This window comes from Patagioenas fasciata, chromosome 9 (assembly GCF_037038585.1).
Source record: "Patagioenas fasciata isolate bPatFas1 chromosome 9, bPatFas1.hap1, whole genome shotgun sequence".
Taxonomy (NCBI): domain Eukaryota; kingdom Metazoa; phylum Chordata; class Aves; order Columbiformes; family Columbidae; genus Patagioenas; species Patagioenas fasciata.
The window spans coordinates 22,958,112-22,971,732 of NC_092528.1; the positions used below are offsets into that span (position 1 = coordinate 22,958,112).

The following is a 13,621-nucleotide window of genomic DNA, read 5'->3' on the forward strand; positions in this document are numbered from 1 at the left end:
TGACCATATGTGTAATGACAGTGAATCCAAGGAAATTATTTCAGAATATACTCTGTTGTGTCAGGTTTCTTGGTCCTTGCAGGCTCTGTAAACCACAGCTGACAGCAACTTGTCTAATGCTACTAGAAAATCATCTGTAACCACTTATCTTGAAACAGCTGTCCAAAGCAAGGGTTTAGAATGAACTCTGAGAAGGGGTAATCATATATTTAGCTTGAGTAGAAAATAATCTGTTACAGTTTATATCTGTGTTTTATATTGGTAATGAGTTCACAGTGCATGTTATGTAAGTACAAGACAAACAGGGCTCTCCTTAGTTGCTGAATTGATACAGGCAGCCACGCATGTCATGGTAAAAACAAATATGATTAGCAGGTGAAATGATGAAAGATTCTGAGTCAGGCAACAACGCACAAAAGTGTTGCGCTTCTGAGATTAAGTGCCTTTAGGTTTTATGCTGGGAAAGCTTTTGAATTAAACAAGAAATTCTCCAAAAATAAAAGGTAGTGTTTTCAAATGCATCTGGTAATATTTTGTTTAAGATACTTTCCCAAGTTTAATGTTTTGCAGTGTTGAGAGTCTTGGTGGTCACCTCCTTCTTCTGTGGGTGAAACTGAGAATTGCAATAAAAAAGATGCAGACATCTTTGAAGGAAGACATAGTATCAAAAGATTCATGTAGGAGAGGACTGAAGACTTTTTTTTAAAGAAATACATTAACAAATTTTCAAATGCCTTTGTCATTAAGTTCTTCTTTGAATGTAGTAAAAAAAAAAAAAAGGCATAGAAAGACCCAAATTATATGTAATTAAAAAGACAACATATCAGTTTCATAGACAGTAATAACAGAATCTAACATTTCTTCCACCCTCTCTTTTCAACTGCCTGATCGTGCAGCTGGGAAGAGAATTAATTAAAGCAGCTTCTCTCCAGCTCTATCCTAAATTGTCCTGGTTTTATCCAATGCTGAATGACATGAAGATTTGGCGATGCCCACTTCATGCCTATTACTTCTTCCCCACTAGTCCATATTAGAAAGTTTCTTCAGCAGAACAGCGAAGTCTGGCAGCGACCAGCAGCTCTCATCCAACAGCAGAAGATTCTTATGGGTCCCAGGACTGAGCTGAAGTGCAAATGTTGACTCTCTTCGGTTCTTCCATCACTCTTTTTCAGAATATACAGCAGGATATTTGTTTTGATTTTAAGCACTACTTTCAACAGATGCCTTTTTCCCATTGCAAAGAAAGCTTTCTGTAACGCAGTAGTTGTTTTCTCAAAGGTATTGTTATTTCACCCAAAAAATGGTGTACTGATACTTTGAAACCAAGGGGTGAGAGGATGGGAAGCAAAATGCAGCAAATATAAGCTATTTGTCCATATTGTCAAAGTGCTTCCTACCTTTCTAACCTGCAGGGAGGATGATTTCTACCATTGGCAAAATGAGAATACCAACCTTTGTCAACTATTCAATAAATTTTTCAACAGGCATTTAATGTTTTTTCCTCATGAATCCCTGAGTAAATTGGTTACAAGCATCAGCAAATTCACTCTTTTCCATGCTAATGCATCCTGAAGATTCTATTTAGCCTTAAATTTTCATCTGTTGCAATCTGAATGAGATGCAGGCTGTGATCATGCCTATTGCACTGAACAGTATTCTCTCCTAGAGCTTCTCCCAACTATGTCCTATTTATACCTGGAAAAATCAGCATTAAAAAAAAAAATCTAAGATCTGATCACAAAACTCCTGATTCAATTAAAGAAAACAAAGATCTTGCTTCATATTCTTCCACACACACCAGGCAGTCCTGAATACCTCAGAAATGCTGCCAGTGTCCACTTAACCATATATAAATCTGACTTCATTCGATTGCTCTACAAAACTAATGCCCAAGTTTTATTTATATGGGATGCGTTATTAAAAGGAATGAAAGTCAAGGAAATAACTTTGGGAAACATGAGAACTTTTGCTGAAGAATGGCATAGTTGGCAATACTGAGTTCTTTGACCTATTCATTAATCAGAAAACTTTCTAGCTTGAAGGGATGGTTGATACTGGTACAAAAATCGTGGCTGAAACAAGTCATCAGAAAACATGGAAATCAGTTATGGCTTCGATGTCTGGATCCCAGCTCACAAACCCAGGCAGCTGCAGGTGATCCAGGAAAGAGAGCACTGGGCAGTTTAAATGAAAGATGGTGCATCCACAGTGATGGATCACTCTGATCCAGCAAATTGCTCTGTTTACTGACTTAGTCTTGGTTTCATGAATATGACATTTCAGAAAGAAGGTGGCAGACACAAGATAAGGAAACACTCCAATCTGACTGCTTACATTTCAAGGGAGAATTTGGTTCAGATTGAAACAGTGAACTTTCTCCAACCAATTGACCCAGAAATGAATTGAAAAGAGGAAGCAATCTGTTTGCAGTTGTGCTCCAGAGTGTTTTTGAGTTAGTGACTGGCCCATATTCAGAGAGTGCTGCATGTGACTATGGTTAAGTAGTTTCTGGAGTCATTTAGAAAGAAACAGTCCAAATACCTACCAACTATTATTGCACTAATTACTGTGAAACTGGAAATATTTTATAAGGGAAATTCTTGCATAAAATTCACTACAGGTGGCCATTTCAAGGTCATTACTGTGCTGCTGAGGAAGCTGGAAATTGTAGTGTTTGCCTACTGAAAGAACAAAGGCACAGGAACACAGGAAAACTACAGCTATCTATAAATAATCTAAGGTCTGCATGGTTTCAAGGTTGTTTTCATCCTATTGTTTCACAGTATTCCCCTGGATAAAGAGGAATGAAGATTTCATTTTGAGCTCATTACCATTTACAACTGCTTGATGCTGCTGTTAAAGGGCATTGTATGCAGATGTAAACTTATTGCACAGATACATACAGTAAAGCAGGATTTGGGTCCATCACTTGCATTCAGCTTGGGCACCACTGTGCTGCTCCCATGGGGCTTTAGTAGTGCTTACTAATTTTTTATTAAGAAGTTGCATGATAAATATGGAATTAGGGTTTTATCACCTAGCCTAGAGCAAGTGGTAAGCTGTATTGTCCCTAAAGCTGCTAGGAAAGGGCATAGACTCGTGTGCTCAGTGTTTCCTTGCAGTCGCTCTGCTACTCCAGGACTGACTCAGTGAGGACAGCTGGCAGTGCTGCTTGTGAGGAAAGGCTGTGGTTTCACCCGTTTGCCCACCCTGCTCCTGCGCAGCAGGGTACTGGCACCATCTCTCCGGAGTTCATCTCTCAGCAGGGCTACATCGCACAAAGAGGCACAAACAGAACTGTGTGCAGCTCCCAGGTGCTCAGACACAGCCAGATTAGCGCACCTGGGTGACTGGCCTCAAGTTTGCTCCTGCTGGAGTAAATGTAACTCATGAGCTAGCAAGAGAGATGACTCTGTAGTCAAGGGCTATGTCACACACCCAGCACTTGCAAGACATTCAAAGTCCCCCCAGTAAGTATCATACCATGCCTTACATTCAGCGTGTGTGAATTTCCCAACCACACGCTTCCTCATCTGCTCTGTGGGAGAGTTTGTGGATTTTCACTAACCACCTACAGCAGAATCAAAGCCCTTTGGCAAGAACAGGCACGGGAATGACAAGCCGGCTAAACTGCTTATTGGGGCTTGCAGCTCATGCTGTCCCACAGGAACATGACTTTGAAGATAATTAATTACTTAATAGTGGTTTTGAATGCTGATGATGACAAAACAGCATGCTTATGCAGCTAAAGAAATACCAGAGCATCTAAGGTTTAGCGTTCAATGATTTAATACAGAAAGTCTTTTCCAGCCTTAGGCAACATAATCGACACTTTTTTGCTCTAGCAAAATTGTTGTCAAGTCCCCTGAGAATCTGCCCATATAAGCAGCATAGAACGAGGCCCCTGTATGTGGAATATTATTCTGCAAGGAGACACACTACTTGGTTTCCTCAGACTTGCCCAAGCGTGGTAGCAGCCCTACAGCTGCAAAATTGAAAGCATCTTTTCCTTCTCTCTGCATCATTTATAGAAATATCTTGAACTATAGAAACTGGTGGTTTCTCAAAACCATTAATGAAAATCAAATGCACCATCTTTTCTGTGTCATCTAATCTCTCTGCAGCCTTGCTCTTCCTGCACACATCCCCAGACTCTTGCAAGACATTCTTCTTTTATCCTCTATCCAGATGTTATTAGTTAGTGAGTGTTACACATTAGTGACTATGAGGAATGCTGGAATGGATCCACATTTAACTGAGATTGAATCAGTTTCAATTTTATTATTTAAAGAACTGAAAAGGCTCCAGCTGCATTCCCCCATATGAATTTCATGTTCTAAGTTGGCCTTCTGAAATGCTTGTAGGGGGAGTCATGGATTCTGAGTGTGCAATGTGCTGTTAAACGTTATTTGCTTAATGGGCTCAGAGAAATTTTGAGTTCTCTGCTCCTGTATTTCACATCTGTGTTGCACACAAAGAAATCCCTGGGCAAATGTTTTATAGCATTTAGAAGACAGGAGATGCCAAAAGCAAAGCTACATGTGCAACCCTAATTTTGCCTCTTTCCTGCTAAGGCATCTTGGCCCACCCCCCATGAAGAATCCTTGCCTCATTCAGCACATGGAATCAAAACTACTTAACTAATGAGCAGCTATTCACTATTTTGGTTTATCTGTACTTCTTAGTGGGGGCCCAGAGCCTTACTGTCCATATGCTATTCCAATCCCTGCTCTGAAAATAATTGTCTTTTTTTCTAATAGTAATTTTTACAATTCAAGTGCTTCATAAATATTTACTGAGCTGTTTTCACAACACTTCTCAGAGGTTAACAGGCTCTTATCAACCACACTGAGATCTCCAAGTTCCATAGATAAAGATCAGAAGAGAATACACTCCTTTGGGAGAGTAACTTGACATTTTTAGAAGTGAATTTTCAGGTTACTCTGTATAATATGCCACTTCACGTGTTCAAGAGCACATGCCCTGCCCAGCAATTCTGATTTCAGTCTTTCACTGTAGATTACTTTATGTAGTTGCCCAAGTGGCAGTTATCAGTTCCTTCCTTTGTTCTCACTAGTTAAGTGGCCGTAAGTACTGAGGGGAAGCGAGTCCCAAGTGCTGCTGTGCTGGAGACAAGAAAGGGAGATGATCACAGCTCTGCAACAAGGGCTTAAGCTGCTGCAAGATCGCACTGTAAGGAAACAGTGCAGGGGATAAGAAACATATTGCATCTCTGAGTCCCAAAGATTTTTGCTGACGACAAAGGAAATGAGACTATAGGAGCCAAAATATAGCAAGTTCATACATAATGAACATGTATTAACTGAGTTTGTTTTCTTTTTTCCAAGTGTTTTTAATTCTGCCAAATCTGGACAGTTTAGGAAGCGACAAGACTATTCCGTACTGTCACTTTCCAGCTCTCACCACCAAGGTAACTAAAGACAATTTTCCTAGCCTTGTTCACTGGGATTGCCAAACCATTTTTTACTGAAGTTTTCCAAGAAAGTGTCAGGCTGGAGAAGACAGCCTTTGGGGAAGTTTCATGTCAAAGAGTTAGAGTTTGGGAGAATTACAAGCTAATTAAGCAGAGAAATGCTAACTACAGTCATCCCTAATAGCTTATATTATCCTTTACAGCTCTGTGGCTTATCCCACTATGCTTGACAGCCCATGGGGAATACCAGCCTGTGTGGTTTGACTTTGTGGACCTATCCCAATTCACTCCAGCTAAGGAGTTCTTACAGAAACACAGTTCACAAATATGTAGTAAAGTAATCAAAAATGATGCCCTCAGAAGTGAACTAGAGCAAGGGAATTTCTCCAAGTGCCACTTCTTTCCTTCTGACACATAGAGGGACAAGTTCAGCCATTAGCAGTATTCAAGTAGCTTCCATTGGGCGTGAATGGAGTTCTCCTTGAAATAAGGTGTCATATATATAACTTACGTATTTTTAAGGCATTTATTATAAAAGGGTCAGAAGAGGGTTTTCTGCCTTTTCTGGGTTGATCTTTGAATGATATTTAAGCAGATTCCCACAGCTAGAATGTGCACCAAGTCCAGCTGGCATAGACTTTAGAGCATCATGATAATTCCAGTACCAATATTTCAATGTTGAACAGGCCTGTCCCTGGGAAATTTATAAGTGCGTTTGCGAAACCAAAAGCTTCAAGCAAACATGGGATGAATTTAAAATTTTGCTTCAGAATTTCCAGAGCCACAGAAAAGCATTGGGTGAGGGTGAGTTAACAGCACAGCTCTGAGCGTGAGTTTACAGCACAGCTCCGAGCTGCCATTCTGGCTCTTCACTAAGCTTTTGCCAAGAGTCACCAGAGACTGTAAGGACATAGACACAAGAAAATGTCACAGCCAGTTCCCTGATAGAAATCTGTCGTTTCTGTCATACACGGTATCAGCTCTACCAGTAGGTATGTGTCCATGTAAAATGAAGAGTCTCAGTTACAATAATGGAGTATTTCATGCCTGGGCCTTTGCCTCTGTTAAGATTTTTCCATTAGCACCCTGAACTGGATTGAATTTTCCCTACCACTCCTTGTTAGGGAAATGGAGAGTCAGCAAGTAAAAACAAAACACAACAAAATCTATTCTAGAATGAACGTAACTTTTCTTCCTGTCACAGCCAGCCATTGCAATGCTGCCATGCTATTGTTACATCTGCTGCCTGGGGACAAAAGCCTTTCTTTCTGTTCTTCTATTTCTGTTTACTACATTTTATTGCCTTTGCCTGCCTTTGTATTTGCACAGCCTAGGAACACAGTATTTTCCTGTTGGCATATGCTATCATGCAGGCTTTTGGAAATATTCAGGTATGTCCTGGGTAACAAATAACAGTGAGTTACAATATTCATTTCAAAAAGGTGCTTTTAGCCTCTAATTTTTCCAAAATGGTGCTCCATAAATTCTCCCCATAAATAAATGCTGACTCCGCATTGATCCTGTGAATGTGAAGAAAGGGCACAGAGGAATGTCCTAAAGAGGGTAGCTTCAAGAAGAACAGAATTTCACAGCCTCATTTTCAAGGCTTGGAATAGGACTCAGTGTCCCCATTTCTATTCTCAGCCACGTTTCAGACTCAGACTGTGAAGCCCCTTGGTGAATCACTCAGTTTATTTGTGCTTCGGATTGTTTTTTTCTGAAGAAGAGGTTGACATACTTACCAATACTTGCTAAGTGCCTGAGCATTCTGAGGGAAAGGGCACTCAGGAAATTCAAAGTATAACTCTTTGTAGTGGACAATTGGATAACACCCAAAGGATGACATTATGCATTATATGTAAATATACATCAGTTAAAATAACTGGGTTTGAGCCCCAGGATAAGCTGTAGATAGCCAGGGATCTGTTTCTTTGTACAGAGGTACTCTAGGTCAATCATCTTTAGGCACAAAGAATCTGAACGAGATGCTATGGTCTACTTATCAATGTCTGAACAGGGCTGGGTCACACTTTGCATCTCCTCAGAGAACTCAAGTAACGTTTCAAAATAAATTTCATCTACCTGTTAATTTGCAACAGAACACCAGAGGCTAATCCTTGTCACACAGTTATCCTGTGTGATGTAACACTGAACTGCAGTGCAAGGGGGAGAGCAATGGAACATCTCATGATTTTCAGTGAAAGAGCTGACAGTATTGCATATATTACTGACTATTTTTTAAAGTTAAATTTTGAAAAATCTACAAATGCTCTAAAATTACAAGAAAGAAGTTTAAGAAACACAAACACAGAGACTGTATGCATGAACTGAAATGCAAGACTAGCTTTTAGCCTGAAGATGCAGTTTCACAGTAGGTGAAAGCCACTCTGAAACTGTACTACTACTAACAAGGACTAACTAGCTCTGACCTGACCTCACAGCCTCATTTCTCTGCAACTCCCTTTGCTTCAGCACTAGTGGCCATGCAGGGAACAATGTGATCAACTTGGAAGTTAGTGCTGCGTTGAGCAGGTGATCAGGCTGTGTCACCTCCAGAGCTCCCCATATTTTTCTAACTCATGCAATGGAAAATTAACTGCTACATTTTTGCAGTCAGTTCATGGAGTTTTCAAGGTAAATCACAACTCATACAGCTGACTGACTGCCAACAACAGTGCAAGAGGGGAACACATTGCTGGAGGGTGTATGGGTAGCAGAGCAGGACCTCTTCAAAGGGACTGTGGTCTCAGCTTGCCTTAAGCCAATAATAAAGCTGAACCTCGAGGTAGCAACTGGATGTTAAGACCATAGCCAGCATGTTTTTTTGGGGAACAAAAAGCACAGATGTCAGATTGGCATGGTAACTGGAAGATGATCTAACTTGGCAAGAAAGGGTGAGTCTTGTGGAGCAGAGAACAACAGGGACATTTCTGTGACCTTGTGATAGTATGCCTAGAAATCAAAATGGTCAGGCCCATCCTAATCTTCCTGTTTAGAAAGCAAAGTTTATTGCATACTCCTCATACAAATCATTTTTTTCAATGCTTTGTGTAAAAGGTTCCCCTTTTAAAAAGTCCTAAGATTCCATTTTTTACTCTCTTAAAACCATTTCTGCTGAAAAGGGACAACCCCTTCTTGCTACCAAGTACAGGGCAGCTGCTCTCCAAGATCAGCTTCCCCCATGCTCTTTTTGCAGAAAATAGCTAACTTGGTTAAAGGCACGTGCTAACCTCAAATCAGGAACTTTTAGTAAATTACAAACAAAAGCAAGGTTCAACTTTTATAATTTGTAGAGGATGACACTGGCAAGTGAATGAAGTTATGTAGAGGGGAAAAAACAAAAACTGCACAAATGAGTCAGAGTCGCTAATGAGCCCTTCACCTTTGCAAGTATCTGATCGAAACTTGAGGAATTGCAACCCTTTAAAGGCAAATATTCACATTACAGTATATGCAGTGTAAAAGAGGTTCTCCTGCTTACTTTGCATACTTGCAGTGACTAGCCTGGTTTGGGTTTTCAAGAATTGGCGATATCAGAAATACTGGCAAACAGTATATAAATGTACACTGTAAATTAGACCTAGGAAGAGAAGCCTGATTCTTTTTTTTTTTTTTTATTCACCCTTGTTTGTATGTTTGCAGTGAGAGACATTTCACGTTCATTTTTAACAGCTGAGCCTGCAAGGCTGACACTGAACATCAAATGCAAGCATTCATTCTGTTAACAAAAATTAAACATGCCCACATGGACTAAACATTGGCATGTATTTGAAAGCAGCTGCGTATGGCCTACCTACTCCTGCCGGTCTGGTAATCTTTGGTGATGCTCGCTTTGGGGAAGATTCAGGATGTGGGGCAACAGGTTGTACTGGCCGGGTCTGTTTGGCTGCCAGCTTCTTCAGACTTACTTGCCTCTTGTCAAACATTTCTTGTACATCTTCTAGTTTTTGTAGAATTCTTTGGGCATTAGCCTAGGCAAAGAAAAGGTAAACAGATGGTTGTCGGTGCTGGACTGAGCAAGTTAAGAAAGGAATTATGTTACCTAGACTCAGATCAGAACTAAATATCATACTATGCTGCAGTTTAATACAGCCCAGCCCATGCACTCTGCACAGATCTCAGTTTCACTGGGTAGGACATGGTGACTCATGCAGTCTTCTGTGCACTACTCTGAAGATAATCTCATATATCTTCCACAACTACTCATCTGAGTAAAACTTATCGTCCTTAAGTGCTCACCTCCGTGCCCTTTTGGTGTGAGGAAAGAGGCATATTTGAGCAGAAGCAAATATATAGCCCAGTACACTCTCATGCACCAGGCAATTGGTAATTTTGTAATTCTAAGTGAGTGCATGCATATCTGAGGGGTTTTACCTTTATTTCCGGGGTGAGGATCAAGTCAAACTGATTGTAAAACTCCTTCGGGTTAGAGAGCTGGTGCTCCTTAGCTGTCACCAGGAACTTCTCAATTTCAACAAGCGCAGTTTCAGCTCCCTCTTGTGACTGGCACTTGTCCACTGCTTGGGAAGCCAAGAGGTAGATTCCAGCTTCGCACCACTGGCTTGCCTTTAAAGAAAAGTGGGGCAAGAAGGACTCCATCATCACTGACAGGCCATGCTGTGAAGTGTTGCTTCTACTCTGTGAAATACAGATTTGACCTAACATGCCATGAAAGGGAATGAATGTCATTTCATAGCACGCAGCAGTTCCAGGCGACAAGTCACCCCATCTAGATGTGTAGAACAACAGCAAGTTCAGTTCAGGTCTCAGGGGCTAGATAGTCCAAAAACATGTAAAATAATAATATTCTGAGCAAAGAGGAGAAGTGTTACTGTGGTTGCTGCAAATTGAGCCTGTCAGCTGTACTACCCCATTTTGATGTTCAATCACACGTTTATCCAAAACCAAAAACGAATATTTGAACCATATCAAGACTCCCAAAAATTTCTTAGGCCTACAAAACTCAGTTAAAAATACTCCAAAGCAGGTTTTTACTGTAAAATTTTGGTAATTCCTGTTTCAGATGAGGCTGCAAGGCTGACACATGCCAACATTCTGAAAGCATTTAGCTTGCGGTGCTAGCTAGAGAAAGAGAAAACAACTGAACAAGCAGTAAACTGTTCGTTTTTAAGTACATTTGGTTCTCCTTTCAAATTTAGGCCTAGATCAATTTTTTCTTAGTTTTATAGCCTATTTTTCATCATTTTAAGACCATAATTATGGGAAGCTACAGCTCCAATTTTTATAGTAACAGTTTCTGAATTAAATGGAGAAACAAGAAATAAATACTTTTTCTCTTCATCCAAATTACTTTAGCTTATAAAAGCATTCATTTTCAGCAGAACCTTACCAGGGCTGTTATCTGAGAAGGTTTACTCACCTTATCTAACTGCTTATGCAGCTCAAGAGACTTTCCCAAAATATCGTACTTTTTCTTGGTCTCATTGGTAAAGTCATCACAAATACGCCTGAGTTCAACACACTTTGGTCTAATGGAGTCAACTGCATAATGGTTGTTTTGGATGAGCTGTTCTCCATGGAGAGCTAGAGACTGGGCTTTCTCCAAAGGTTCCTGTGAAGTTAAGGAGAAAAAATCCAGTGTTAGATCTTAAAATGACATGCATAATAAAGACAATTAATCTCTGTAGTCCCTGCTGTAGCCTGGAAGTAAAGGTTTGGGGTATTAATCTAGCTAATGTGTTGTACTTTATATTTACATTGAAGACCAGCTTTGCTGTCAGTGAGTATAGTGAAACACAAGAGGTTCCATCTGAACTCCAGGAAACATTTTTTGTACTGTGAAGGTGACCAAGCACTGAACAGGTTGCCCAGAGACATTGCAGAGTCTCCCTCCTTGATGATATCAAAAAGTCATCTGGACAAGATGCCCTAATGGGCAACCTGCTGCAGGTGGCCCTGCTTGAGTAGGGGCATTGAAGACGACAATCTCCAGAGACCCTTCCTGGCCTTTATAATTCTGTGGTAACTGTGATTCTGTGAGGCTATGCTGCCTTCTTTCTCACATACGGGACATTAAACACAAGCTTTGTTTCTTTGCAAAGTTCCCAATAATCAAAATACCTATATTTTTTCACTCACTAATTGCCAGATTTATAATGCTTTAGTTTATTTTTTATTCCAATATATATTTTAGAAAACTCTTCAGACCCTACTGAGTAGAATTCATAAGCTTAGTCAAAATAGGCTGAAATTAGAGGTGGCTAACAGGAATAGAGCGAACTTCAGTACCTTATGGAATGTGGACAATGGAAGGAAAATGCATGTTACTATAACTTTTATTCCTTTAGGCTTCTGCAGAACAACTGATCAAAAGATCACAATATTTTCCAATCTTAATCCAATTCTTAAGAAAGATCAGCTTGTCAATTTGTTCACGTGCATCCTCCTCTGATTCAACTTACTCATTTGTTCAATGCTTTCTAATAATACTAAATATGACTGTATCACTGCTGACCAACTGATGGAATTACAAAGTGTAAATGTCTGGAAAAGAAGGGTGTTTACTGGAAAGCATGGGTGTTCCTCAAACTGCTATGAGTGTAAATAGAATGGTCTTAAAAGGTATCCAGCCAAGGCAACCTGTTAAGTATTCTGAGCTTCTCAGATTCCAAAGATGGACCTAGCCTTTCCTGGTTTGAAATACCAATTTTTTAACTGGATTCTAGCATTTCAAGTAACAAACTAGAACTACTGGGTCTGAACCACACTGGCTTCTGATAATTAGGATATGAGTTTTGCAGCTTAATATCATGACTTATGAGAAGAGAATACGTGTGATGTAAGGACAGTGACAGAGAAGTGTCTAGAAGATCATCTCTATAGCTGCTAGAGTACTGTATTGAGTGCAAACCTGTCCTTTCTCTTCCAGTTGTTTCTGTTCCCTTAGAAGGTGTTCCACTCGAGTGACACTGTCTCCAATGTCAGCAAAACCTGCTTGCGCTTCAATGAGATTATCCAATGTCAGTTTTACCTGAAAAGAAACAACAACAAAAACATAAACCAAAACAACAGCAACAACAAAAAAAACCCACACACCACCCAAAATACCATTACAAGATACTAAAAAAATGATAAGAAACCTGTGGCCTCTAAACATTCACCTACATCTTTTAGAAGAGTCTGCATGTCAAGATAAGTCTTTCAGTTCATTCCAAAATGGAAAAGCCAAGGAATAAGGCAACAATCAACTATTCTTCAAAGAGTTGCCCTGCTTCTCACTATTTATTTAGGCACATACGGTATTAAAGACCTATAACTCTAGAGTCTATATTATTCCAGAATATGTATTACTCCAGCCTGTGGGCTGACATTTGGGTTTTCCGACCTGTATTCCATTGACTCTGGTGGGATTAGTAACTTACCATCCCAGAGGTGATATTTGGTAACATCACACATAAATGCAAAATGATTTATTAAGAAGTTGGTATTTCACATTTCGGCCTAACACACTGGAACTTACCTCAACGTGCCTTATTAAAATGTTGTAAGATATCTGATAGCTGTCAAGAATGTATTTTTTAATATCTATTTCCTATTTCACAATGAAGGGCTTCTCTCCCAACCTTCTTTTTGGATTGCCGCTATACTCTAAGTACGGGTAAAATTTGACTTTTTTTACCAGAGAAGGCTAGACAGAATGAACAAATTAAATACCTCTCTAAAATCATATTCAAAGTGTCGAAGCTGCAGACATTGTTCTAGTTTGAGGTGATGCTTGGTCCAAAATTGATCAAAAGCCTTTTCTGTTTCATCCAGCTGAGCCAACAACCTGTTAAGAAATTAGAACAAAAAGAGCTCTTTTCCTATAGTTCATTTTTTTCAAGTTACACCAACTAGATGGGAGAAAGCAGAGTAGGGAGACGGTGGGGAGCCTACACCTGTGTACAAAAGCTCTGTGTCAGCTTTCTCTTAAGCAAAAGACAATTAAATTTGCAGTGGTGGAGGCAGGAGTGTGGCTGATGAGTGACAACGACCTGGATCCGCTGTGGCAGTTGCAGTCCTGCCTCCTGACCTGCAACAGGGACACAGAGCTGTCCCATGCGCTGGCATCAAGGGCAGCTCTCTCACAAGCTTCCACCCAGTTCAAAGATAATTCACTCCTGGCTAATGCAGATTGAATATGATGCACTTACTATTTTAAGGAATGTTTAATGCAGAACTCTACAA

At 40.1% G+C, this 13,621-nt stretch overlaps 1 protein-coding gene across 7 annotated transcripts in view; it reads right to left on the reverse strand.

Annotated features, from left to right (window-relative positions):
• The window catches only part of MCF2L2 (MCF.2 cell line derived transforming sequence-like 2), a 164,105-nt gene that overhangs the window by 86,974 nt on the left and 63,510 nt on the right, over positions 1-13,621 (reverse strand). For all 7 annotated transcript variants that reach the window (XM_071812609.1, XM_071812606.1, XM_071812608.1 and 4 more), the window contains exons 9-13: positions 13,109-13,223; positions 12,306-12,425; positions 10,815-11,006; positions 9,809-10,000; positions 9,228-9,405 (exon numbers count right to left, since the gene is read on the reverse strand). In XM_071812609.1, coding sequence (XP_071668710.1) covers positions 9,228-9,405; positions 9,809-10,000; positions 10,815-11,006; positions 12,306-12,425; positions 13,109-13,223 — 797 coding nt within the window. The remainder of the gene's footprint in view (positions 1-9,227; positions 9,406-9,808; positions 10,001-10,814; positions 11,007-12,305; positions 12,426-13,108; positions 13,224-13,621) is intronic.